General features: G+C 34.0%; 1 protein-coding gene across 7 annotated transcripts in view; it reads left to right on the top strand.

The window, feature by feature from the left end:
• Positions 1-27,554, top strand: part of LOC128991483 (zinc finger and BTB domain-containing protein 41-like) — a 278,309-nt gene that overhangs the window by 186,775 nt on the left and 63,980 nt on the right. For 6 of the 7 annotated variants that reach the window (XM_054414399.1, XM_054414396.1, XM_054414400.1 and 3 more), the window contains one exon: positions 17,629-18,072. In XM_054414399.1, the coding sequence (XP_054270374.1) occupies positions 17,629-18,072 (444 nt within the window). Of the gene's footprint in view, positions 1-17,351; positions 17,420-17,628; positions 18,073-27,554 lie in introns of those variants that run through there. The other variant, XM_054414402.1, reaches the window with a different exon arrangement.

The raw sequence follows: 27,554 nt of genomic DNA, 5'->3' as shown, positions 1-27,554 counted from the left end.
AAAAATATAAAGTTTACCAACAGGGTGCAGCACTATTAATTTTGTTGAATTTATGACAACAGCTAATAATTTGAACCAAGCAGCAACAAAAAGCTGTGATACAGAATGAGAACTTTACTTTTTTCTATTGTTTAGGTGCAGTTGTAGAACGTTATATGTAGCTATGGTAAATGTGCTATACTATAGTATACCATAAATTAAAAGAACCAAATTTTCCCATTGCACCGTGTCCTCTCCTATTGCAAACGCAAAGCACGAGTGTAACTGCAATACTAATTTTATACTTTTACGCCAACCCCGTACGAAGGACGGGTACTCTGCTAGTAGAAACATATATTGAAGATTGAAACAACATGACTATGGTTACTCTTGAAACTAGTCGTTGTCTAATTAAATCAGTTTTAAAAGGGTAACTTACTTAGTTTTCAGTTATGTATTTATATATCAAAATAGTAGCCCCAATCACTATAATGTTCATGATAATGCCGCAACCCCTAGGTCCAGCCTGAAGTAATGTGAAAACCAATCCAGGGCTCAGGCCAAGTGTTGTTATAGGGGGAAAAAACAAAAATCACTAATTTTCATAATATTTATATATATATATATATTAAAAATTAAAAACAGTTAACAAAGTACCCTTTTTAAATATTTTTTTCATTTTTAATGACGACATGTTTCGGAGACTAAGTCCATTATCAAGTCATATTTACCGTTTTTGCTGCAGTATGACAAAACTCTACACCTAACCCTGGAGAATGATTGTTTTACAAAAATTTCATTATCTTATATATATATACATGTCCGTTAGCACGATAACTCGAGCAAAATTATCCGATTTTGATGAAATTTTGTATAAACGTGTAAATATACATCTATACGAACGAGTTCCCGAACCAGCATGATCCCACAAGTTAAGCTCCTTGAATAAAGAAACACAAAACACAATTTAATAACCAATGATTGAACCAAGTACGATACTCAGCGCTCTGGTGAAATCCCCTACGCAGTACAGTATTGCAGTAGGTATTGAAATCAGCCGTTTTTGCTGCAGTATGACGAAACTCTTCACCAAACCCTGGAGAAAGATTGTTTTACAGAAATTTCATTATCTTCACTAGATGTTACCCACGGGCTTCACCCTGTTTGACTTCATAATTATTAATTGGTTAAGTTAAGCTGAAATAAACTAAACAGAATAATGATGATGATGATTTTAATAAGGTAATAAATTGAAATAACACCATACAAATAAGTACAGCTGAGGTATTTTTAACATTAGGGTATGTTTAGCGATGCGAGCAGCGATGCAAGCTGTGATTATTTCTCTGCTCTCATACTGTGTTTATGTTGGAGCTGAGATAGTAGCGTTTTGTCAAGTGGTTGAAGATGAGTGACTCTGAAGAAGAAAATTTAATTTTTTCTTCTTTTTCCATATAGGCCCTACTTTGTATAGAGGGAGAAAGTAATAGACCTTAGACGTTATTGGCTTTTACAATTCAAGGATTAACCAATCATTTTTGTTATAATTTTTCAAAAACCACATATTTTATAATGGGTTTTGAATATTGATATGGTCTTATTTGTTAAGTTCTTTCATCTAATATTTTTTCTTTAGCCTTTTTAGAATTAATTGGAACAGCTGATGATTTTAAAATGATTCATATTGTACAAATAAAACATTCCTTTCTGTTCTTCTTGTAAACATGGTTTACTATTTTTTTCTCTCTAGATGAAAAAAACGAACCTCTATCACAACAAACCTGTTGTGATGGTTTTTGTCCGATTTCGTAAATATTTCCGCCACTAAACTTTCAATATCCATCTTTGCACGACCAACGACACTAGCTGAGAAAAAGGACTGAAGCATTGTCACAGCTACTATCGCTGGTCGGGACCCAAGAGAAATTTAAAGCGCAGCTCCAAAGTAAACAGACCCATTGAAATACACACACTAATTGTCTAGGCTCTAATGGCATCGCTGCTCTTATCGCTAGTCGCAGCTCCGACATAAACGCACCCTAAGGTATACGGAAAGTTCCCTTTACAAAAAAAATTACGACCTTAAAGGGCAATTTATGAAAAAAACGGATAATTTTGCGCAAGGTTTCTCATCATGACGAAACATTTTAAGTATATTGTTTATGGGATTTTGAGTTGTAGTTTTCTCAAAAGTTCATGAGTACTTTGGCATTTATATATGGATTTCAAATAGCTGTGCATTTTTATAGCTATAAAATGTCCGCTAATTTTGCCGAAGTAAATAGACCTGGTTACCAAAAATACATGAGTTACTATAGTATTATTATTAATATTAATATTTGTTTGTGTTTATCGTGTTATATTTTACTAGAAACATAGCCTACCCAATCCCACTCGGCATACACGTTAACAAAATTTGCTCCCCATGTATTGTTTATGTGAGTTTAATTTGGTTTTTTTCACGAGTTTGTTTGGCTCTTCTACCCGACTGATTTTTATGATTGAGGTCTCAAATTGAAAGTATGCAGGCAAAGTTTACTCATAAAGCATTGGCAAATATTTACCTACTGTATTACTCGACCAAAACACAAAATAATTTGATTTATTTTATAATTCTTACTTCAATTTAAGATGTTCACCTGTTATAATTTTATAACCCTATATATTTTAGTCTAAGAACCTTCATTGAAATACTGGCTTTCATCTAAGCTATTATTTATTCAAATCGTACGAGTTACAAGCAAATGCAAGGTGAAAAACCAACATAAAAATTATTTTTCATAAGGTTTTTATATGATTAAAAATTAATAGCTCCAGTACTGGTAATATTTTTTCAATATGTGTTTTTTTTCTCATAAATTTGATTATTTCTCGGATATTATATTTATTTTAAAGCTGCAGAGCAGCATGGGTCCTCTAGTTCTAACCTAAAAACAGAACACTAAAATCAAAATCAATAAACAAACAAATAAGCAAATTTTTTCATTAGCTGGTATAGAAACACTGAAGCCATCCATTAGAAAATGACTGGATCTTTGATAGCCTGTGGGGCCGAGAGGGGTAACTGATATTTTCCTACCGTCCTTGGACCTTAAGCTTTAAAATGAATCCCCAACAGCCATAATACCTCTTTCCTAGCTCGAGATATCTTGTGGGGACCGATTCGCTTACGGAATTAAATATATTAGATACAGTATATTTTATGTATGGTGATGTTTATTGTTTGGGAGAGAGTGTGGAAATGAAATTTCTGCTCCAGGGCGCTCCAAACCTGGCTACGGCACTGTATTTACTGTACTTATTTCAATCAATTTATTTTTAGGTATATATTTAGGTTCTAAGCATGAACTTCGAAAATATAATACACGATACAAAGGTAGAAGTATTCTGTAAACAATTTGATGATAAAAAAATACCTGGCTTGCCATGGTGTTTGGTTCAAAGTTAAAAGCAACAAATAAATAAAGAATCACTTCAAGGCACTATCATCAAGGATAGCTAAGCTCAGGCTCAAACTGATGTAGAATCGCATTATAATATTCTATGGTCAAACTATTTATGAATACCAAGCACACTCTGTGCAAATATTTCAATATCTTAAGTTTTATCCAAAAACCATACAGTCGTGTTTAAAATTAAAGGTTTAGTTTGAATATCAGTTTTGGTGTGTTTCAGGTGCAAAGTGAAGGAGGAAAGTGCACAGCTCAGTTGAATGGTGTTCTGTGTGAATGTGTTAAGTGTAATAAGGTATTTGACTCTGAGGTTCTGCCAAATAATGCAGGTTTCCATCTAGAATATTTTAAATTTGCACTCTGTACCCGAAAAGACAAAAACAATTTAGTTGAACATCTAAGGAAACCACCGGACAATAAGAAAAGGCACCAGTGTAATACATGTGACAAATCATTTTGCAGTGTCTTTTGGTTAAATAATCATGTTTCAAAAGTACATTCAATAGAAAAGCCAGGTAAAACAGAGATTTGTACAATCTGTGAAAAAGGTTTTGTAAGCAAACATGGCTTATCATGCCACATTCGTCAAGTGCATTATAAATTGAAATACCATCCCATTGTTCAATGTAAACTTTGTAACAAGTCATTTTCAGATAAAAGGGGTCTTAAACGACATACTTCTCGGGTGCATGATAAAAAAGAATACCAATGTGGAGAATGTAACAGGGACTTTGGTACTAAATTTGACTTGGTGCATCATATTGAAAAACAACATTTGCCTCAAGAAGAAGAATATAAATGTGCAGATTGTGGTAGAGTGTTTAATTTTAAACAGAAGTTGGTACGACATCTTAGAATGCATCACTCAGGTACAAATCACGGCTACAATTTAATTGAACATCTAAGGAAACCACATGACAATAAAAAAAGGCACCAGTGTAATACATGTGACAAATCATTTTGCAGTGTCTTTTGGTTAAATAATCATGTTTCAAATGTACATTCGATAGAAAAGCCAGATAAAACAGAAATTTGTACAATCTGTGAAAAAGGTTTTGTAAGCAAACATGGTTTAACATGCCACATTCGTCAAGTGCATTATAAATTGAAATACCATCCCATTGTTCAATGTAAACTTTGTAACAAGTCATTTTCAGATAAAAGGGGTCTTAAACGACATACTTCTCGGGTGCATGATAAAAAAGAATATCAATGTGGAGAATGTAACAGGGACTTTGGTACTAAATTTGACTTGGTGCATCATATTGAAAAACAACATTTGCCTCAAGAAGAAGAATATAAATGTGCAGATTGTGGTAGAGTGTTTAATTTTAAACAGAAGTTGGTACGACATCTTAGAGTGCATCACTCAGGTACAAATCACGGCTACAATTTAATTGAACATCTAAGGAAACCACATGACAATAAGAAAAGGCACCAGTGTAATACATGTGACAAATCATTTTGCAGTGTCTTTTGGTTAAATAATCATGTTTCAAAAGTACATTCAATAGAAAAGCCAGATAAAACAGAAATTTGTACAATCTGTGAAAAAGGTTTTGTAAGCAAACATGGTTTAACATGCCACATTCGTCAAGTGCATTATAAATTGAAATACCATCCCATTGTTCAATGTAAACTTTGTAACAAGTCATTTTCAGATAAAAGGGGTCTTAAACGACATACTTCTCGGGTGCATGATCAAAAAGAATACCAATGTGGAGAATGTAACAGGGACTTTGGTACCAAATTTGACTTGGTGCATCATATCGAAAAACAACATTTGCCTCAAGAAGAAGAATATAAATGTGCAGATTGTGGTAGAGTGTTTAATTTTAAACAGAATTTGGTGCAACATCTTAGAATGCACCACTCAGGTACAAATCACGGCTGTGAAATATGTGGGAAAATGTTCAAGACTAGAGCAAGATTAGGATTACATTTCAAAATACACTCTGATGATAAACCGTTCGTCTGTCACACTTGTGGCAAAGCATTTAAAAGAGATTGTAATTTACTGCAGCATGAGTATACACATGCAGACAACAGACCTCATGAATGCAACATTTGTCGAATGACATTTAAACTAAGAACCCATGTCAAACAACACATGGCTGTCCATGGAATCGCCAGGAATCACAAGTGTGTTGTCTGTGAGAAGACTTTTGCTAGGAAAAAACAACTGAACACTCATCTATCAACTCATGGATTGTGATGTAACAACATCCCTTACATAGCTGTTGTGTTAATTGTGTTAATATGAATAAAGTATGATTATGTGTTTTTCCAAACTATGCTTTTATGATTACCCTATTTACATTACATTTTATAGCCTTTTCAACATCAACGTCAAATTCAATTTAAGTCAGTCAGTAAGTTTGGTATTTTGTTAATAAGGTTTCTCACTTTTGTCAAATTCATTCAATTGTATCATATATAATCCTTTTAGAGTGTTGTAAAGTTTTCTGATGTATATAATAATAAAGAATTATTGACTCTCATTATATTCATGTAGTTAAACCTTTGTAATACAACTATTGAAGGTTGTAAAAGTTAAGTTATAGTTGGAAAATAAATGTAGACTTTATTTAGATAAAAGATTTATCAAAGAAAAATAAATACCCCCGCCGCAACAAACCTGTTGACTAAGCGAATTTTAACTTGTCTGATTTATTTTTACTAAAACTAGCTGTTACCCGGTGCACTGTTCTAGCTGCGCTGCAATCCCATGGTTACTTAAAGCCTGGCCCTCTATTAAAAAAAAACTTTTACCCACATGCTTCACCCCTTTTGACTTCATAAGTTAGTATTAATAAAACTATTGATTGGTTAAGTTAAACTCAAATAAACAAAACAGAATACAGTTATACAAAATAACTTCTTGATCAGCATTGTACGTGTTATTAAATTTACGGAAAGTAAATAAAGAAATGTCTTATAACACTTAAAACATATATTTACGCTTATACTGTTACTAACAAGATGGTAAATATACAAAAAAGATGGTAAGTGGTGATCGATTTAGATTAGACACTCCAATCATCATCAGACCCAATAGGTGAATGTCAAGATCAAGCAATGATCAAGAAGTTATACAAACAAATAATCACACCTGATTTTAATCTTACTAAGCTAATATTATAAACTAGGTGAAACCCGTCGAAATCGACGGTTATTTTCAAGGCTTATGCTAATTCATCTAACTGCGATAAATTGAGTGAAATTATACATATTTTGAGCATTTAGCAATGTTTAAAGATTAATAAGTGTAAAAACAATAATGATATTAATTTCGTTTGTTACCAAATATGGTTGATCATTCAATGAATAAAACATTTCCCATACTGTACGTTATCGGAGTTGTTAGTATGCTATCTGGTATCTCTTCGTTTGGAAGAACCTTTAAATAGTATTAAAATCTTATTGGTGGATCTTTGTGCTTAAACACTTTTTGTGATTTCATCGGTGTTATGCAGATTAATCTATGATTTTATTTGGAAAAGAAATCTGTTTGTTGGGAAGACACGTTCTAACTTCAATTAGAGGTATATCCGTTACAGTGTAAGTTTGATTTTTCCTTCGTCACGTCGCGTCAGTTCGTATCGTACTTCTAAGCCAATGAATAACCCACTAGCACAGTTTTGAGAAATTGGTTGTGGTGTTACTGTTAAAGCTGTCCTTGACATGGGGGATGTCAGTTAGTTGTCTCAGCCGTATCAGTTACATAAAGTTGTCAATATAATCTCTTTACGGAATGTTAGGTGTAGTGGAATATACTTGAAGTGAAGTTGGCTTTTATTCTTAAACTTTAGGGGCCTCCTCATTTATATAGTTGTGCAGCTTCATTGGCAAAAAATAATACGAATGAAATAGTAATATGGAATTTCCAAAAAGCAAAAAATAATGTTAATTGGTTGTTACATGTAATTGAAGTAACCTCTCTGAAAAGTCTGCAGTATATTGCAGTTTTCCAGCTTAATGACTTTCTAAATCGTGCACGTATTTCTAAATAAATATTGCAAAATGTTTTATCCAGTTGCTGTAAACCATTATTAATTTTTCCAATATGGACACGGCTCAATTTGGCACCTTGCCCTTCTGCACTTGTATTATTTTGTATTGTATTACACAATCGAAGATTTTTCCAATGATTGAAAGCATGTACAGTATGACAATAATCTCATGAACCTATGATGATCCGTCTAGAAAAATATGATAAATTATAGGGTAAAGGTGTGAAAAAGGCAGAAATCAACCTGTAAAATAGATAGAAGATAGTTCAATAAGAAATTATTGTAAGAGTTATTGTCATAAAAGGATTTTCCACTGATTTCGTAATGGAACTTTATATTGGAACACATGACATGATACAGAAGAAAATAAATTTTAAAATCAGAAATTAACATTACAAATACTTCTTTTGGACAATTCAGTAACTCCCAATCATCGATCTCTATTAATAATAGAGATCGATGCTCCCAATAAATGTGTGTTGTTTAAAATACAATTTTAAAATTAACAGCTGTTTTATTAAAAATAGTTATCCACACGACCAAAATGTAAAAAAATCTGTGGAGGGATTTTTAAAGGCCTCTGGGGCAGAGCCCTAAGCGAATTTACTTCGTTTTTCTTTTGATAACTCATCTACAGACCAAGACCTTTCTTTGGACACCTCTACCAAGTTTCTACGCCCAGCCGTTCTCTCAAAACAGTGGATACAAAGTTTCCAATCAAATATTTAGATTCCCCCATGTTAATCTTATGGGAGAAAACTCAACTTTGATGGAAGATCCTGCCCAAACTAATAAAGATATCAAAAAACGAAAAACACTTTGCAAAACTACAGATCAGGGCAATTTTTTTGACACTTTAATAATCAAAATCGGTTCAAAAATGAGGGAGGAGTTCTGTTCACAAAAATCGGCTTAGCGTATTTGTTGTATTAAGTATGTTCTTTTAGTCATATGATTTATTTGTGTTTAAATATCTTTTGTTGACAGATGATTTTGTAAACATGTTTTTGTAAACATTGGTTTAGTTGGAAATAGAGTTTGTTGAAACAAGATGTGTGTTTAATATTGTTGTATTAGAAATAGAACATGGTGGCAGCTTAGTGGATTTTTATCGAACTGAAAGTCTAAAACCACGCATAATGTCAAGTAAGGGCAGAAAAAAACGAAATACTCGGAGGCAAAGGTATGAGGATAACGGTGAGGACGACGCCCAAAGTGAACTCAACTACGTTTCAGAAAGGGACTCTAGAAAGACTAAAGAGGAGTCACGAGGATTTGCATTGGTACATACGAACCGAGAAAATAATGCAGTTATGTGTACTACTACTCCGATGATCAATATCACGTTACCAACTCCGGAAACGTTCTCTTTTACTCCGAATGAGTGGCATTCCTGGAGGAATCGCTTTCAAAGGTACAGACGAGGTTGCGGTCTGGATAGCACTTCCGACGCTCGGCAAATCGATGTACTTTTGTTTGTAATGGGTAGTAGAAGTGAAGATATTTTCGATTCGTTTTCACCAAAACCTAATACTTATGACGAGGCTCTTAGGGCCTTTGATGAATACTTTGTGCCAAGACGGAATATAATTTATGAGAGATCAAAATTTTTGAGACACAAGCAAGGGAGTGACCCATCTGAAAAATTTATAACAGATTTGCATGGCCTTGCGAAAACGTGTGCATGGGGTGAACTAAATGATGAGATGATGCTTCTCGTCCTCATTATTGGTATGCAAGATGAGGGTCTGAGTGATAGACTCCAGCTGGAATCTCAATTGACTCTGGAGAAAGCAATTAATACCTTGCGCCAACATGAGGAGCTAGAACGCCAAAAACGTGAACTTGCCAATACTAATGTTTTTTTGGTAAATAAAACGTCAGTTCAAAACGGTAAACCGAATCGGACAGAAGGAGTTTGTGACCAGAAATACATCGAGGATGCAGAAAATACAAAGAAGTGCAGGAAATGTGGCTATGATTGGCACGGATCACTGGCCGAATGTCCTGCTAGGAAAGCCAAATGTGACAAATGTTCCGAGATTGGACATTTTTTTCGATGCTGTCCCTACCGCGAAAAGTGGATGAGAAAAAACAAAAACGTTGTTAAAGAAATCGAACAGCAAGTTTCAGACTGTGGAGATCTACAGGTTCCTGAGATTTTCATCGGGAATATAGAAAACAATGACAGAGCCTGGGCCCAGGAGGTAAAAGCAAGCTGTGAAAACCAAGTGTTAGGGCTTATAAAATTTAAACTTGACACAGCCGCTGATGTAACCATGATTCCAGTAGGAGTTCTTGGTGATTTTATTGAGACTCTGCCTCTAGGAAAGTGCAAATCCCCTGTGTACAGTGCAAAGAAGAAAGAACGAATCAATATTTTGGGAACTTTAAGGCTGAAGCTTGAACATAAGGGTGTATCGGTGCGTATATTTCTGAGGAGATCAATGTTCCACTTCTTAGCAGACGTTCCTGTGAAGAGCTGAACCTGGTGAAGAGGATCTTTTCTGTAGATTCATCAGATATTGACTGGGTTACTAAGTACCCTAATTTATTTCAAGGATTGGGAAATATGAAAGGAGAGTACAAGATAGAAATGAAGGAGAATGCAGTTCCTTATGCTATATCTACCCCCAGGGTTGTACCAATACCTTTAAAAAGCAAGGTGAAAGAACATACTTAATACAACAGTAGACATCTTGAGGCGGGATGTTGTATTAAGTATGTTCTTTTAGTCATATGATTTATTTGTGTTTAAATATCTTTTGTTGACAGATGATTTTTGTAAACATGTTTTTGTAAACATTGGTTTAGTTGGAAATAGAGTTTGTTGAAACAAGATGTGTGTTTAATATTGTTGTATTAGAAATAGAACAGTATTATATATATAGATGTGAAAGTTTGTGTGTTTGTTTGAAGTTCAATCACGCATTAACTACTGGACGGATTGGGCTGAAATTTGGCATGATGATAGCTCACATTCCGGATTAACATATAGGCATATTCTTATCTCAAAAATCCGTTTGGGCTCTGCCCCAGTGGCTCTGTAGTTCCTCATGTTAACCTTATGAGTATTCATATTTAAAGGGAATTAAAGAATTTAGTCAGCTGTTTCAAATAAAAAAGTTGGTTTTATGATATGCACAATCATTAAAAAGTTATAATATTTACCAACAGGGTGCAGCAGTATATTTTTTTGAATTTATGAAAATAGCTAATTTGAACTAAGCAGCAACCTAAAACTATGATACGCATTGAGAACTAACTGTCAAAGTAGGATTGTTTACAGTTATGTTTATGCTTTTAAATTCATAAATAATTTGTGATTTTTTGCAATTTTTTGCCTTAAGAAAAATGGTTTTTGCAATTTTTTGAAAACAGATGACATTGTCAAGATTATTACTAACTTAACCTAATGTACAACAATATGTCTTATGCATAAAAAATGCTTGTAAACAAGTTGGCAAAATTTGTTTAAATGATGACAGAAAAAAATTAGTTTCTATGCCATACAAAATAAAAGTCATATTGATTGGTTAGTTGCATTGAGGTAATCATTAACACTGTAATATGTTTTGCTAATCAGAAAATCAGCAAGGCTGCTTTTAAAAGATGTATTATTAATTACATTTTTTAGAGTTAAGGGTAGTTTATTAAAAAGTTTTTTCCCATGTATTTAGGTGTTTTTTCTACAAGCTTCAGTCTGTGTCTCGGATATTGGAAATTATTTTTAAATCTAGTGTTATATATGTGGTCAAAGTTTTCGCTAATGTAGTCATCAAAATTTGAATGCACCGCTAACAATGTTTTGTAAATAATCAAATCTAGAATAGTCATACTATTCAATTCTTTAAAAACTGTTTTGCACAAAGATTTCCATGGTAAAAAATCATAATTCTTAAAAACTTTTTTTGAATTTTAAAAACTTTTTCAATTTCAGAGGCGAACCCCCAAAATTCAATTCCATACTCTACTATTGAATAAAAGTAAGCATAATATAGAGCATGACAGAAGTTTTCAGGTCTATAGAATTTCTTAAGCATAACATTTGAAAACAGGCTGAATTTAATTTTCCAATTACCGACTGAATGCACTTACTATATGTCAAGTGTTTATCAATATATAGTCCTAAAAATTTTACATTATCATCAGTTGGTTGAGATTGATCAGTGAGTGCCAGATTGAGGTGTACAAAATCTTACAAATTTGGTTTTCTCTTCATTCGTTTTCAATCCATTGATCTCAAACCACTTCCCCAATTCGGTTAGGCTTTCTTCAATTTTATGTTTTAATCCCTCATTGTTTTTTGTTTTAACTACTGCAGTAGTATCATCTTTATACAGAATTAGATTATTTTAAACATTTTTTGGAAGATCATTGATATATATAAGAAATAGAAGTATTAAGTCATCAGATATAGTTCAACAAATCCTTAGTACGAGTTGCAAATGATTATACTTGAGCTAGCTTGTTTAACTCGGACTTAAAAAATCACTAATTTTCTGAGCCAGGTGATGGCCGAGTTATCCAGACTGCCGGGTTATCGAGTGCCGAGTTTGAGGGACTCTACTGTAAATACAAAAATAACCTATGATTAAAAATTTAAACATAAAGTAAAGAAGGAAAGGCAGAGTATAAATATATTAATTGTTTTATTTTTAAGTTCTATATGATGACTGTAATTAAAGTTAGGCATTTTATGTTAATACTTAAAATACCCCCACCCCAGCAAGCCTGCAGACTAAGCAAATTTCCATTTTCCCGGCTGGATTTCTAATAAAATTTTCCCTTAAAATTGTCAGATTTATTTCCTAACTAGCCACAATACCCATGCTTTGCAACGGGAAGAGAACGCTTAAAAGAATAATTATCATTCCATAAATCTGCTGTTAGTAGATAAACTTTTAGTAATCCACTAAAAGTATTAACCTAAAATATTGACTGGCTACTTTCATTTCCCAGACATTATTTTTTGGAAATAAACCATACAAATTCAATAGGTTTTTATTAACATTTTGGAAAAAATAAAGTCTACAATAATGAATTACGCGCTTAAAAAATAAAACTCCTTATTCACACACTCACACTATCAAAAATTATTTATTAAATCAAAACATAAACATAACTGTTAACAATCCTACTTTGACGGTTCTAATTTTTGTATCATAGCTGCTTGGTTGAAATTAGCAACTGCTGTCATAAATTTGCTCAAGTAATATGCTCAATATAAAGGCGTAAACAATTCATGATGGTTTGCCCAACAAATGTTTTACTCAAATAGGTTATCATTTTCTTAGCATACCGTGTAAGCTAAGATTTGGAATCCAGGCAGAAAAAGCAAAACTTATACAGAGTTAAGACATCACTTAAATTGAATACGGACGGCTCTAATAAATAAGGTGCAACACCAACGATATCTAATTTGTAAACTACCGGTTCTAAGGAAAAGAACCAGTACCTACGTAAGAACCTACCTAAGAATTACAGTACAGTAAATCGGACCAATTAAATACATTAATATCTAGCTTCGAGGTTATTGATCTCTTGCTTTTGGATTTTCTCGTAAAAAGTTATAGTGTAAACTTATCGGTGTCAGTTTGAAAAAAAAGCAACCTTACCCAAACAACTTTTTGTTATTTAAGAGATTACGCATTCTCTAAACAATGATTAGTATATCTATTTACATTAGAAGGAAATGTGACGAAAATCACACAATGTTGGAGTTTTGGTCATTTGTAATTTTATTTTTTAAGTAGGTAGGCCATGTATTCTATGGAAAAGTACCGGTATCAAGGATCGTCGTCAAAAAGGTTGTTGTGAATAAATATGTAGGCTTACGTACCCAAGATATGAGCTATGGGCCTATTGGCTGTATGGTCCAGCGATTGCATCACACGGTGAGTAGAAACAGAAAGTGACACATTGGAAAAGCGAGTTTAGCACTTCCTCTGTTAAACCTCTGTTACAATCACCCACTGCAGTTGTGATTTTTTACTTAACACTTTACACAATCGCCATTGAAGCGCCGTCAATGAGTGGAAACCTTTTTTGTAAGCTATTGGCGACGATCATTTCAGTGTCACAGCCCTATACAACACTGATTCAAGGTCTTCTTCTTTCTGGTTGTCAAAACTCAAGAAACATTTTATACTCAAAGAATTTCTGGTTCCGATTTGGACGATGTCTAGTTATTTAATTTTATTTACGGTTACACTATTAGACTATATTATTGCACTTGCGATTAATTAAATCCGTTATGTAAGAAAAACGTTTTTAATCTCACTTGGTTGGGATGCTTTCAAAACGTGATTCGAAATAGTTGCGGTATTTGTAAACAGCATTTGTAAACATGTCATTGACAGCTAGAAAAAATAATCTTGATCCGAACAGCTGTTCGTTATTTCATAGACGATTCTGTGATAAAAATTGAACGAAAATGTGACAAAAATCGCACAAAACTGCATTTTTGAACGTCCATAATTTTATTTACAAAGTAGTGAGGCTATATTTAAATCACTAAAGACACTCTCGCCAATCCAGTGAATACATTAAAATGGCTTGGATCTTGATATGTACTCTGGTTTTCACGGAGAAGATTGCGTAAAATGCCATCTTGAGTGTTACAGACAAAGGGACAGACAGACAGACAGAAATTGAGATAAGACTTGTTTCTGCTTCTTTAATGTATAAAACGTAAAAATAACCTAAAAGTATATAATTCTGAGCAATGTACAGACAAAACTCTAATTTTATTTATATAGATAAACTATAATGCTATTGATCATCACAGAATCAAATTGTTTAGTTGAAACAGCTGTTAAGATTCTATATAAATATGAGTAGGTACTCATAAGGTTAACATGGGAAACTCCAAGAGCCACTGGGGCGGAGCCCTTTTGACGCATCTGCACCAAACTTCACACAAACCATCCTTGAATAATGCATAATAATGCCTGAAAGTTTCATTACAATCTTTCAGGAGTCCATAACGTTCAAATATATATATATATATATACAAACTTCCTCTTTTATAAATATAGATTAAGTAACATTAATTTTAATGAATACTTAGGTTTGATGCTACAGGGAAGGTATTCAGATGTGTTGTTTTATTGAAATGTTGATTGCTTAGTATGAAATAAACAAAATTAACAAATATGATTAAAGTATACCCATAAACAAGCTAACTACAACAGTTAATCGGGACCGGATCTAGGTCTTACCATGAGACCTACGGTAATTAGCTTATTCCCTATGGAAACCGCTAATATACCCTATTTGGCAAACTTGCTAAAAGAGATTTGCAATAAGAGTATTTCTTTCAAAAACTTATAATAAAACCATCCATTTTCGTAAGACTGAGAGTCTTCTATTTATATGTAAAGATTATGAAAGGGTTTTAATCAGGAAAAAACCTTAAAAGGTATACAGTGGTCCATACAATACAATACAATGGCCCATTCAAGAGAAAATCATTATAAATGTTCTGAATGTCAAAAAGTGGTTAAAAACAAAAAACAAAAAAACATCATTATCACAACCAAACATCACATCATTAAAGAAAGGTTGTGTATTGTTCAAGATTTCTCTGAATATTTGTGTATGTGTTTACCTAAATGTTCTAAATCATTCTACAACTAGTGTACATGTTGCTCGAATTCGAGCAATTGCAAAGTATGACAGGAGTTATTTCAAAACGAATAAACAGTCATATTTACAATGAGTTTAAAACAGTCATCTCAAAGATTACCGGTGTCTAACTCATGGAGATATTCATGATATATATATAATAGTAATCAACATTTCCTGTAAATATTGTATCATATTTCGTAACCTGGTATTGCTTTTGTTTTCTACAGACATTTCCTGACTTATAGCTATATAAGGTTGTCCATGTTTATCTTCGTTATTGATAAACCTAAAGCATTCCGGCCGGTTTTCTCCTTCTCAAAATGCCTCACTGTACAGGCAACACAGGTCATTGATAGAGGGCCAGGTGAGAACGAAAAGTCGTTTTGGGGTAGTGTTAGGGCGCATTTGTAATATAATAGCTTAGATTGTCCAGGGTCAGGTGCTGACTGAGACGAGTTAAGCCTATTACGCACCACTGTTCTGTTGCTGCGGTCGTTATATCACGATTACGCCTCCTGTCTATGTTTCGTTGTCGTCGCGTTGGAGGCATTTAAAAGAAAAAACAACAAATAAACAAATTATAGCTACACAAAACAACGATAAATGCACAAATTTAAGTTACAATCATGCTAACTCAATCCGTCATAGCGACACAAAATAAATACACAAATTTAAGATACAACCATACTAACACGATCCGTCTTGGGGGTTATATTGACACAAACTCAAATCTATACATTAATAGGCAAGAATGTTTCTTTTAAACCTTTTTTTAGCCTGTGTGCATCGAAGGGAAAATCTTCGTATACTGTACTGTTAGAAAGATATTTTCCTGTAGATGTGCAGAATCCCTTTATAAATTAAAATAGGCGCAAAAATAAGCACATAAAATAGATTTTAAATTTGAAAAAAAATAACATGGGGCTTAAATGGGTTGCCATGCCGAAACGGCACACGGAAGATTTCTCAGGTGCCGTTTGACGTCACTAACTGCTGCCGTCACTTTGAGGGAACACCATTACCACAACGATACGGTTTTGAGCCAACGGCCTCGGTGGTGTAGTGGATAGCAAGTCGGGCTGATAATTTGAATGTACCGGGTTCGAATCCCGCTGGTAGCATTAACTTTTTGTCAACAATTTTTTCATATCAGCAAGTTTGGTTGGTTTGGTTAGGTTATGACAGTTTAATTTTATAATTAAAAAATTATAAAATTGAATTTTAGGCATTTATAATTTTATTTTATGAACAAAACTATTTTTTAGATTAGTAAACCTTCATTCGATTTTTCCATTATCAGCACGTTTGGTTGGTTTGGTTAGGTTATGACAGTTTAATTTAATAATAGAAAAATTATAAAATTGTCCGTTTCCTCTCCTCAGGCGCAGCAGTTAATGACGTCAAACGACACCTGAGAAATCTTCCGTGTGTCCCACCGGTTGCTATGCTTGTGATAAATAACATCAAAGTACATATAAACAGAATGTCTAAACAAAATGGAAGATATTCGAGTCACATGTTTTATTTATAGGGTGGTGTGAAAATAGAAAGGTCTGTGCATTAAATATTTTGGTTGAGTTTTCGGCCACTGGACGCCCTCTTGTAGTAAATAAATGTACTAAATGTGATTCATTGAATTTAAAAATAAATAACAGCAATTAAAATACAGCTGATCAAAATGTAAACAGTTATGTTCTTCATAAGGATAACATGGGAACTTTCAAAGCCACTGGGGCAGAGCCCAAGGGACTTTTTCAAAAATGTAAGGTCAGTTTGCAAATCTACGCGACACGCTCTTTCCAATGAGACGTCAATAGATCAAATTGGTTAAGAAATGGTGGAGGAGTTTAACCAACAAAGTTTCATGTAGCGTATTAATTATATAGATATAGCACCAGATTTATTTGGATCACTCTCTCCAACTATGGAAATGTGTAATAATGGTTGGTCTAGAATGTTTTAGATAGGGTATCCCAGATTCTTCTAAGATGTTCTAATTCTAGATTTTTCTTAAAATATTTCAGAGTACCTATATCCAAAAAGCGTTATCAAGAGATTTAAAAAGCCTAAGGGCAAGAGATTATTGTTCTCAAAATATTATAGGAATTGAATGATCAGAAAAATAATCACAACGGCTTTTGAATTATGTGAAAGAGTTACAATAAGCCAAAAAGGTTTAAACTAAAGAGCAATAAAAAAATACGCAGAGGAATGGCCATAGTAGGCCAATAACGCTTTACAAACGAATGGTTAGAGTTTCAAGAATTTTGTTATCATGCAAGAGAAAATGAATACAGAATGTAAATATTGCAATGCAAGTACACTATGAGGATTAAAATGCAGGTGGGTGAAGTATGAAAAGGAGAATTCAGATTAATTATGCTAATATGAAATGAGTGATACCTAGACACTTAGATGCTATATTGTTGATTTCAAATGAGTTATTGTGCATTGCATTTTGACCCGGGCAACGCCAAGTTTCACCAACTATTTAACTAGTTCTAACTAGGTATTTCATCTCTTGAAAATTACATAAATCTAATGATTTTCAGGATTTCAACATCTTGGTGGATGATCTTCTGAAAGGCAGTGCAAACTCTAATAGTGATGTAATAGTAGAATCTGAACCGGACACAGAGGAACCTGAAGATAATGTTCAAGACTTAGTAGAGTCTTGGGATGCTGAGCCTAATCCATCTGACACTGAGTCTAATCTATCCGACGCTGAGCGTAATCCATCCGATGCTGAGCCTAATCCATCTGACACTGAGCCTAATCCATCCGATGCAGAGCCTGATCCATCCAATGCTGAGCGTAATCCATCCAATGCTGAGCCTAATCCATCTCATGCTGAGCCTAATCCATCCAATGCTGAGACTAATCCATCTCATGCTGAGCCTAATCCATCCAATGCTGAGCGTGATCCATCCAACGCTGAGCCTGATCCATCCTGTGCTGAGCCTGATCCATCGGATGATGAGATTTCTACAATTCAGGTTAGTTTCAAATGAACAGAGTTTTTATTTGAAAACAATATTGTATTTTGAATTAAATCAGTCATCAAAACTGTTTGCAGATTTGTTGGCAACTAGTGATGTTGAATTCCAAATTAAATCCCAAATATCTAATCCCACAAATCTAAATACAAAAAAATGTTATCCGGAAAATAATGTATACGTTTAATATAGTTTAGTTTATTTTGAGTAAGTTATAAAACTATATAATCTGATTCAGGTTATGATTTAACCTATAAATCTGATACGGCTTTGTCTCTTTATTGTCAAATAGCCAATAGGCTACCCTGTGGAGACCTAAGTACAGGAACCGATATTTTTACTATTAGTTCTCGGTACTGATAGATATGCTATGAACCGGTAGTATCAAGAATTCTTTTGAGGTACTGACACATCACTATTAGTTAATGTACAGTTTTGCTCTAAAACGTGCGCTATGATACTGTATTTGTATTTTAGTAGGCCTAATAATATTACGTATCTTTAAATATTCTTTAACCGAAAATTTTAAAATTCGGCCAAGGCCTCCTTAACTAGCCGAACTTTTTGAAAAAGATCAACATTGTCATTTTTGAAATCTCAAATAATAGCTATCTGACATTTTCTAACAAAAAACTCATTAATCATTAATTTAAGACAAACTTAGGAAGAATACATTTTCCCCATCTATGGATGGATTTCCTAAAGGTGGATAACAGTGTAGACACTTTCTGATATTCTTTTTTATCATCCTTTTTTATTTCATCCTCTAACTTTCTATTTTCGTTTTGTACAATTTGAATTGCTGCCTGAAGATTTTTGATTTCCTACTTACTTTGGTCTAGTTCTTGTTTAACAATCTTTGTTAAATAGTCTTCTTTGCGAGATTTCTTGAGTTCGTAGTTAAGAGCTCTTTGTTGTATTAACTGATTTTCCAATCCAACACACTTATTCGTCAGTGTTAACAAATTTAAATTGTCGTTTGAGTGTTCTTCATTTACAGATGTAGATCCACAAGCTTGGTGGGATAATGGTGTAGAGGATTAACCACATACAGTCATTAACCATAGACAATATTTTTACCAATATAAATTAAGCCTATTTCAATGTAATTGGGTTCAATACTCAGCTGTCAGACCATGATGGTCAACTCTTTGTAATAAATGGTAAAAATGATAGTCCTGTTAATGCTGTGTTTCTTGAATACTCTAGGAACTTTAGCACTAAAAATATTGATCACTTTATTCAAGCACTTAGCCTTGAAACTTGGCTTGATGTATTTTTTGCTCCTGCGGAGTCAAAGTATGATGTGTTTCACAACATTTTTATATATTATTTTGAGTAGTGTTTTCCTAAGAAATTATGTAAAAAATATAGACATAGAAGGTGGTTTACTGAAGAGCTAAAGATTGAAAAACAATCAATTATTGAGTTTGCTAATAATGCTAGAATCCTAAAAAGCAACACTATGTACAAACAACTAAGACAGAAGAATAAAATGTTTAGAAATAAAGTTACAGCTCCAAAAAAACTATAACAAAATAAACAACTCAAATAACATAAACAAAACCAGTTGGCACATTAGTAACACTGAAGTTAGTAAGGCAAAAGCAGATAACCATATTACTAGTGTTTGTATTAACAATCAATGTTGTTCAGACCCTTATATTACTGTATATGTAATTCATTCAACAACTATTTTACTGATTTGGTTGACACAAACATTGTTCCTAACTTGGATTCACTTGTTTTGAATTTTAAGGACGGTGTTAAAGTAGATGAGTCGCATCATATAATTCCGGGTTTTCATTGTACACCTGTTGATGAGATTGAGATTGACGAAATTAATAAGTCATCTTAAAAACTCATTTAGCACCGGGTATGATGATGTCCTAGTGGTGCTCATCAAAGATGCAAAGTTACCCCTCAGAAAACCTATAGCTCATTTAGTAAATTATTCTTTTATATCAGGCATTTTTCTTAAAATAAAAAATTTCTAAATTAACTCCATTATTCAAATACCCCTGTCGCAGCAAACCTGCATACTAAGCGAATTTCCATTTACCCGGCTTGATTTCTACTAAAATATTCCCTATAAATTTTCAGATTTATTTCCTATTTAAATAACATTAATTTTAGTGATTAGCTAGGTTTGCTGCTACGGGGAAGATGTTGAGGTGTGTTTTTTCAATTGAAATATTGATAGCTTAGTATGAAATAAACCAAATTGCCAAATTTGAATAAAATATATCCATAAAAAAGCAAACTAGAACAGTTTATTTAATCTCCATAAGAATAACATGGGAATTTTAAATTTACAATTTTTTTAATTTTCTTTGTTGTCAATGAACATTCAAAAACACTTCAATATACTAAATTATTTGTTTTTTAAGCTCTTCAAAATGGTCTAGAGAGAAATTTAGAAATTTAAAGTTTTTAGGGTCAAAAATGAGAAAACCCCATTTTTACCCCATAAAACCCCCCATAAACCCCTGATCCCATGGTCCGATTATGCTGGTTCGCGAACTCGTTCAAATAAATGTAGGTTTACACGTTTGTACCAAATTTCATCAAAATCGGATCAATTTTGCTCGAGTTATCGCGCTAACGGACACATATATAAATATATATATATAAATCTAATATATAAAATTCTCGTGTCACAGTGTTGGTCTGCAAACTCCTCCGGAACGACTTCACCGATCGTTATGAAATTTGGTGTGTAAATTCTGTAGGTATGCGAATCGGACGTAAACTATTTCCCGTTTCGAAATTCTTAAAAGGGCTCCGCCCCAGTGGCTCTGGAGTTTCCCATGTTAACCTTATGAGAAATGGAATTAATGAATCTTAACAGCTGTTTCAATTAAACAAGTTGGTTCTGTTCTATGATGTTCAATAGCATTAAAGTTACAAGGATTACCAACAGGGTGCAGCACTATTATTTCTTTTACATTTATGACAACAGCTAATTTGCAACCAAAAGGTGAGTGAGCGTAGCGAACGAACTTCAACCTGGAGGCGAGTTAGCGTAGCGAATGAGCTAACCTGAAGGCAAGTGAGCGCAGCGAACGAGCTCCAACCTAAAGGTGAGTGAGCGTAGCGAACGAGCTCCAACCCAAAGGTGAGTGAGCGTAGCGAACGAACTTCAACCAGGACGTGATTGAGCGATGCGAACGAGATCATCTTGAAAATTAAACGTAACGGTACTTAAATTATAAATAGTCAAAGGCAAGACAACGTCTGCCGGGTCGGTCTGTCTTAGGGGAAACCTATAACTTAGGCGATACGAAGTTCGCCGGGTCAGCTAGTATCTATATATCTAATTCCGTAAGCCCAAAATTTTACAATGAAATTGTGAGCGAACGGGAGGCCGTAGAAAGCTGGGAGAGGTCTCATTTTAAAGGTCTGGGCATGAAGTTTTGGGGAAAATTATTCATTTTTCTTAATTATGCACCAAAAGGTCGTTACGTAATAAAATAATTTACATTTAAATAACATGGGAATCCAGGCCATGTCTGCTCTGGTCAGTGGCGGTTCCAAGGGGGGGGCTACAGGGGCTAAAGCCCCCCCCTTGGACCCTGGAAAAATAAATTTTAACGTACATTTCGTCCTTTAAATACTGTCATAAAACAGACATCAACGTAGGTTTATTAAACTTAATGAGCGATGGCAGGAGTAGTATTAAGTTTCACATAGATAAACTTTGTGGACAATAATAGCACAACGAATAAAACAATATTACGCTATGGAAAGTTGTACGCATCATCCAATTTTTACAGCAGTCAGCTGACAAGCTAGGGCAAAGGCGAGCGCCGAGCGCGCGAGCGAGGACGGGGAAACAGCTGATTTCCTGAGTTAGTTGTCAAATGGTCTGCTAGCCACTAACTTTACACAGGCATCAATCAGCAATCAGCGGTAGCACCACTAGCCTATTACCATTGACTATATAAACACTAAGTGTTAAAGTTTATATATTCAATGCTATTACTGAATTCAATACTATAAATATTGTGACAGATCTATGAAATGGAGAAAAACGTAAGGTTAATAAACGTGTCTACTTGCTTGCGTGACATAAAACAGGAGAAATGGAAGGTTATAGGACAATTAGACACAGTTCTAGCCGTTATGTTTTGAGTCACCAAACGGCTTTTAGGAGATTTGGCTTCGTAGTCTACAGTAGGCCTATGTTTTGGAATTCATGAATGCAAGTTCGTCATAGCTTGATTATTTTAATGTCTACTTGCTCATGACAAAACAAATGACAGGTGAAATGAGAAATTTTTGAATAGTTGGCCACAGATATAGACATTAATAATGGCTTTAGAAAGTCAGTAAACGGCTTTTAGGAGGATATGGCCGTAGTCTACAGTGTGTTTTGAAATTCATGAAAGCAATCGTCATAGTTTAATTTTTAAAATGTCTATTTGCTCATGACAAACAACAGGTGAAATGGGAGTTTATGGACAATTGGGCACGGTTTTGGGTGTTAAAAATGGCCTTAGAAAGTCACCAAACTGCTTTGAAAATTTGAAATTTTCCCGGGGGAGGACCCCCTGGACCCCCCTTCTTTGTTGGGGGGTGCTCCACACCCCCCAAGCCCCCCGGTAGCCCCCCCCTTGACATGGTCCTAGAACCGCCACTGGCTCTGGTTACTTAAAAACATGTGGTTTATTTAATTTAAATCATATGGTAATATGTACTGTAATATGTATACTATTATAAAGCTGAAATATAGACTTTTTCCAGGGTCTGGATTAGTTAATGGAATAAGATTAGTTGTGTTAGGTATGTCTGAAAAAAGTGTAAAGTTAGAAGTAATTACTGGAGTAGGCAAAGGGAACATATTTTCATGCCAAAAATAAAACTAACATCTAAAGATCCTAATATGCCGTTTAAGTTTAGGAATTCAATTCCTATTGCGATTAGCTTTCGATATTACTATAAATAAAGCGCAAGGCCAAACCTTCAAAAAGTTGGCATTTATTTGAAAAAAACCCGTGTTTACCCATGGTCAACTTTATGTAGCTTTTAGCCGGTTAAAGTTGCCAGATGATGTTAAAATAGTACTAGAACAAAATAAAGACCAAGGGTTCGATTAAAATGGATACTATACTCTGTTGTTTTCAGAGAGATTTTGTTATAATTAGCATTATACAATTTGGAGGATGACATTATCTCTATGTGTTTTATTTAAGTGAATTTGTCTATATTCAAAGGAATTGATAAATATTTAATTAATAGTCATGAAGATTATTATTGAAAATCTTCCTTAGATGTATATAATGATTAGAAAGTTTGTATTATAACCACACTACATGAACAGTCCTTTGGAATCTATATTTTAAACAGAACAGACATCAAAAAATTGCATTATGCAGGTATGTAATAACTTTTATACATATTATAATATACAAAAATGTTAAACGATAATTCAAGGTAGGGTAACCCATGAGACTAATAATTTGTACAAAATATTTACTAGAATATATATATAGGGGCTATTGCCCCTACAAGCCACTAGTATATATATAAATATATATATATTTATATATATATATGAATTTGAACGGATGGTGTTTTTGGCCTCTGGGGACCTCAAAACGAAAAAGTAAATCGGTCCCGGGTCTAGGTCTTACCATGAGACCTACAGTAATAGCTAATTCCCTATATGGGAAATTTGCTAAAAGGAGATAGATATGAAATATCAAACTATACTTTTGATATTTCAAATCTACAGTATATATCTCCTTTTTTGAATAATGGAATTCCCAAGAAGCATGAAAACAGTTTGAACTGGTATTAAAACAGTTTTGAAACAAGTTTAATACAAGTTTGGTGTTAAAACTGTTTTGATACAAGTTGTAAAGAAGTTTAAAATTGTTTTGATACAGTTGGTTGAATGTTGTATTAAAACTGTTTTGACACAAGTTTTTAACAGTTTTGATACAAGTTTAAAACAATTCTAAAACCGGTCTCAAAAACTAACAACAATTTTAAGTAGTTTTGATACAAGTTTTTCCTCAAAAGTTGTCCCTAAAATATCAAAACGAAAGGCTCTTGGTATTTTCATGGATTTAACCAAGGCATTTGACTCTATAAACCACAATCTGCTTTTAAATAAATTGTCTAGCATTGAATAACAAATAAATCTCTTCATTGGCTCAAATCATATATCTGTAACAGAAAACAGTTTGTAGAAACTATCCAATTAAAAAATCAAATGAAAATTACTCATAAGTCCAAAATTAGACCTACTAAACATGGTGTACCACAGAGATCCATCTTGGGTCCGTCCTATTTATTTGCTATGTTACAAACCTACCAGCGCTGACTACATCTAAAAAAATTACCTTTATTCTGACGATGCAAATCTACCGCTAATTCTGAAGAGGAAATTGAAAAGACAGCTAAAGCTAATCTCGATATACTTTCCAATTTTTTCCAAAAGAATCAGTTACTTTTGAATCCAGATAAAACAAAGTTCATAAATTTTTAGACCCGTCAGACAAGACTTTCAATTAATCCTTCACTAGTGTAATAGGAGGGTCAAATATTGTAAAGAGGAAGTGTTTGGCAATGTTGTGTGAGTAGGCTGGTAGTGTTGTTAAACAATAACTTGTTGTGCTGACCTACTGAAGGCTGTTGCTTTAAGTAGGCCAGTGCACTTGATCAAGGGGTGAGTTTGATATGTGTTCGTGTTGGGTTACACGAGTGTTCTAAGCGTCATGTGCGGGTTGCACGTGAGTTCGATATGTGTTCGTGTGGGTTACACGAGTGTTCTATGGTCATGTGCGGGTTGCACGTGAGTTCGATATGTGTTCGTGTTGGGTTACACGAGTGTTCTATGGTCATGTGCGGGTTGCACGTGAGTTCGATATGTGTTCGTGTTGGGTTACACGAGTGTTCTATGGTCATGTGCGGGTTGCACGTGAGTTCGATATGTGTTCGTGTTGGGTTACACGAGTGTTCTATGCGTCATGTGCGGGTTGCACGTGTGTTCGATATGTGTTTGTGTTTGGTTACACGAGTGTTCTATGCGTCATGTGCGGGTTGCATGTGAGTTTGATATGTGTTCCTTGAGTTTATTGTGTGTCGTGTTTGGAAGCACGAGAGTTTTTGCGTTATGTGCTAAGTGCACATGGTTGTTAAGCGTTGCGTGCTGGATGCACGAGGTATTATGAGTTGTGCTGGATGCACAGGGTTTACTTTTGTTATGTGCTGGGAGCACAAGGTGAATTTGTGTTACGTGCTGAGTGCACGAGGTACTTTTTTACTTTATGCTAAGTGCTAGCTGCACAAGGTTTTTATTTGTCCTGTGCTGGATGCACATGTGTAATGTGTGTTTCAGATGTTGTTTGCTGTGCACAAGTGTGTGTATTTGCCTGGTTAAATTTGTGTTGAATCTGGGATCTTGTAGTTCCCACGTTTCTTGATTATGTGATTCTGTGGTTGCAGACCTGCTATTTCTACACTCTAAAGTGTATATTGTGCGAATAATGTGGCAGACACATGTTGTCAAACTAGTCTGTTTCAGCTCTTTATGCGCGGTAGATGCAGTGAATAATGGATCAATATATTATATTTTGTAGAAGTAGTTTGAGGGATAGTTAATTATTTATAGTGTATTATGGTGTACTGTTTTAGAAATATATTTGAGCTTAAACTTTAATTTTATAGTAATATTTTTTTTCAGATGGGGATTTTTACGAATGGTTAATACTGTTAATGATTAGAGTAGGTGTTCATGTTGATATTTCAGGGTATTGCACAGGCTTAGTTGCAGTGGCAGAAGTCAGCTCAGCATGTTTGTAGGCTGAGGAATGCTGAGTGTGGTGTAAATGGCCTCTCTGTGACCTGACCTTGCTGAGTGCTGGCCGTGTTTTGTTACAATGTTTACCTTTTAATACTGATGCTCTAGAGTTTGCTTTGGGAAATCAGCAATGCATGAATGTTTTATTTTGGGAACAAATTTTTGTTTTTACAGGTGATAGATTGTTGGAGAAATTTTAAAAGGGAAATTGGTTTTGCTTATGGGTTAGTTTGTAACGATTTGGGCCCAAATCATTTTTTTTCAGCAATCATGTTTTTGAATTTTTATCAGAGAATTACACATGCAATTTTTCAAGTTCATTTTCTGAATTTATGTATTGTTTTTTAAGTTTTTGAAGTATGTGATTTAAAAATGTAGCCTACTGAAGTAAAATGTTTCACTTGTTTTAACACCAAAGCAAAGTAGGGAGTGATTTGAAATGTTTGTTTAACTATTATTTTTTTTTATAGTAATAAATTTTAGTTGTGTTTTTAAAGATACTAAGGGAAATTGAATTTGATTCGGGAGATAATTTTGTTTTGTTAGGTAAGAGATAAATCGCATGACTCCCCGAAAATAACTGTATTGGGAAATAATGTTTTAAACGTTGCAATAGTGTCCTTTAGTGAATTTAATAGTCTCACAAAATTTAAAGACACAGACGGATTATGTATTAAAAGAATATTTTATTGAGATATATTTTGTTGTTTAGATTTTTAATTATCAGGGACTTTAATGGGAGACAAATTGAATATTTTTGTTTATTCAGAATTAAATTAAATTTATACTAGAAATGAAAGACTGTTCCATCATTTATTGTTTTAAATGCTTTGAAGAAGATTATATTTGAAGAATTTAAAGTAAATCAATCGGAAATTATTTATAATGTTTTGTTGTTTAATCGTAGAGGCCAATGATTTGTTAAGGTAACACATTCCAAACACTTCTCTTAGTTTCAATAAATTTTGTTTCAATGTTGGTTGTTTTGTTTTGTTCTTAATGTGAGTTTGAGAGTTTCTTTAAAAGTCTAGGGTTTTTTTTATAAATTATATGTTGTATTTGTTGTGAGTTATATGTTTGTGTAGGCTTCCTATTTACCCATCCCCACTGACCAACTGTAGACAAGGCTACAAGAACTTCATGATTTGCCGTGTTATCTTCAACATTGTGATCGGAGGAAGAGACTTTGTCAAACTCAATGAAAACTGGGGAAACGCAGCTGGGGGCAATGGCTTTTAAGAAGAGGAGAACTTCAGGCTGCAGTACACTCAATCAATGGCAAAAGCAGTCCAACATCATCGTCAACCAAAGTCGATTCATCATCAATGCTGTCAAGGAACGCTGGATGGACTACAGACTATAGACACCGAAGTGGGAGACATTGCAGAAGACATGGCTGTGGTCAAACATCTGAAGACCAACGACTGTTCGAGGAGGCTTTATTGACGCAACTGCTGAGGAAGTCAGAAACAGTTGGTCAGTTCTTCCCATCCTAAACCTTATTTTAATTTTGTTTAGGTACAGTTTTAAAAGATTTTATCAGTTTTTGTTATTAATTTTTTTTCTCTCTCTGAGTGGATGTATCTATGTAGTTGAGACGCTGGGGACATCGTCTGGAGGAAATGGGGGGATGTAATAGGAGGGTCAAATATTGTAAAGAGGAAGTGTTTGG

The sequence above is a fragment of the Macrosteles quadrilineatus genome, unplaced genomic scaffold (assembly GCF_028750875.1).
Source record: "Macrosteles quadrilineatus isolate MER2022 unplaced genomic scaffold, UCM_ALF_1.0 Scaffold_4__1_contigs__length_99947679, whole genome shotgun sequence".
NCBI lineage: Eukaryota > Metazoa > Arthropoda > Insecta > Hemiptera > Cicadellidae > Macrosteles > Macrosteles quadrilineatus.
Note: the sequence above shows the minus strand (reverse complement) of the source record. Positions and strands in the feature narration are given on the sequence as shown.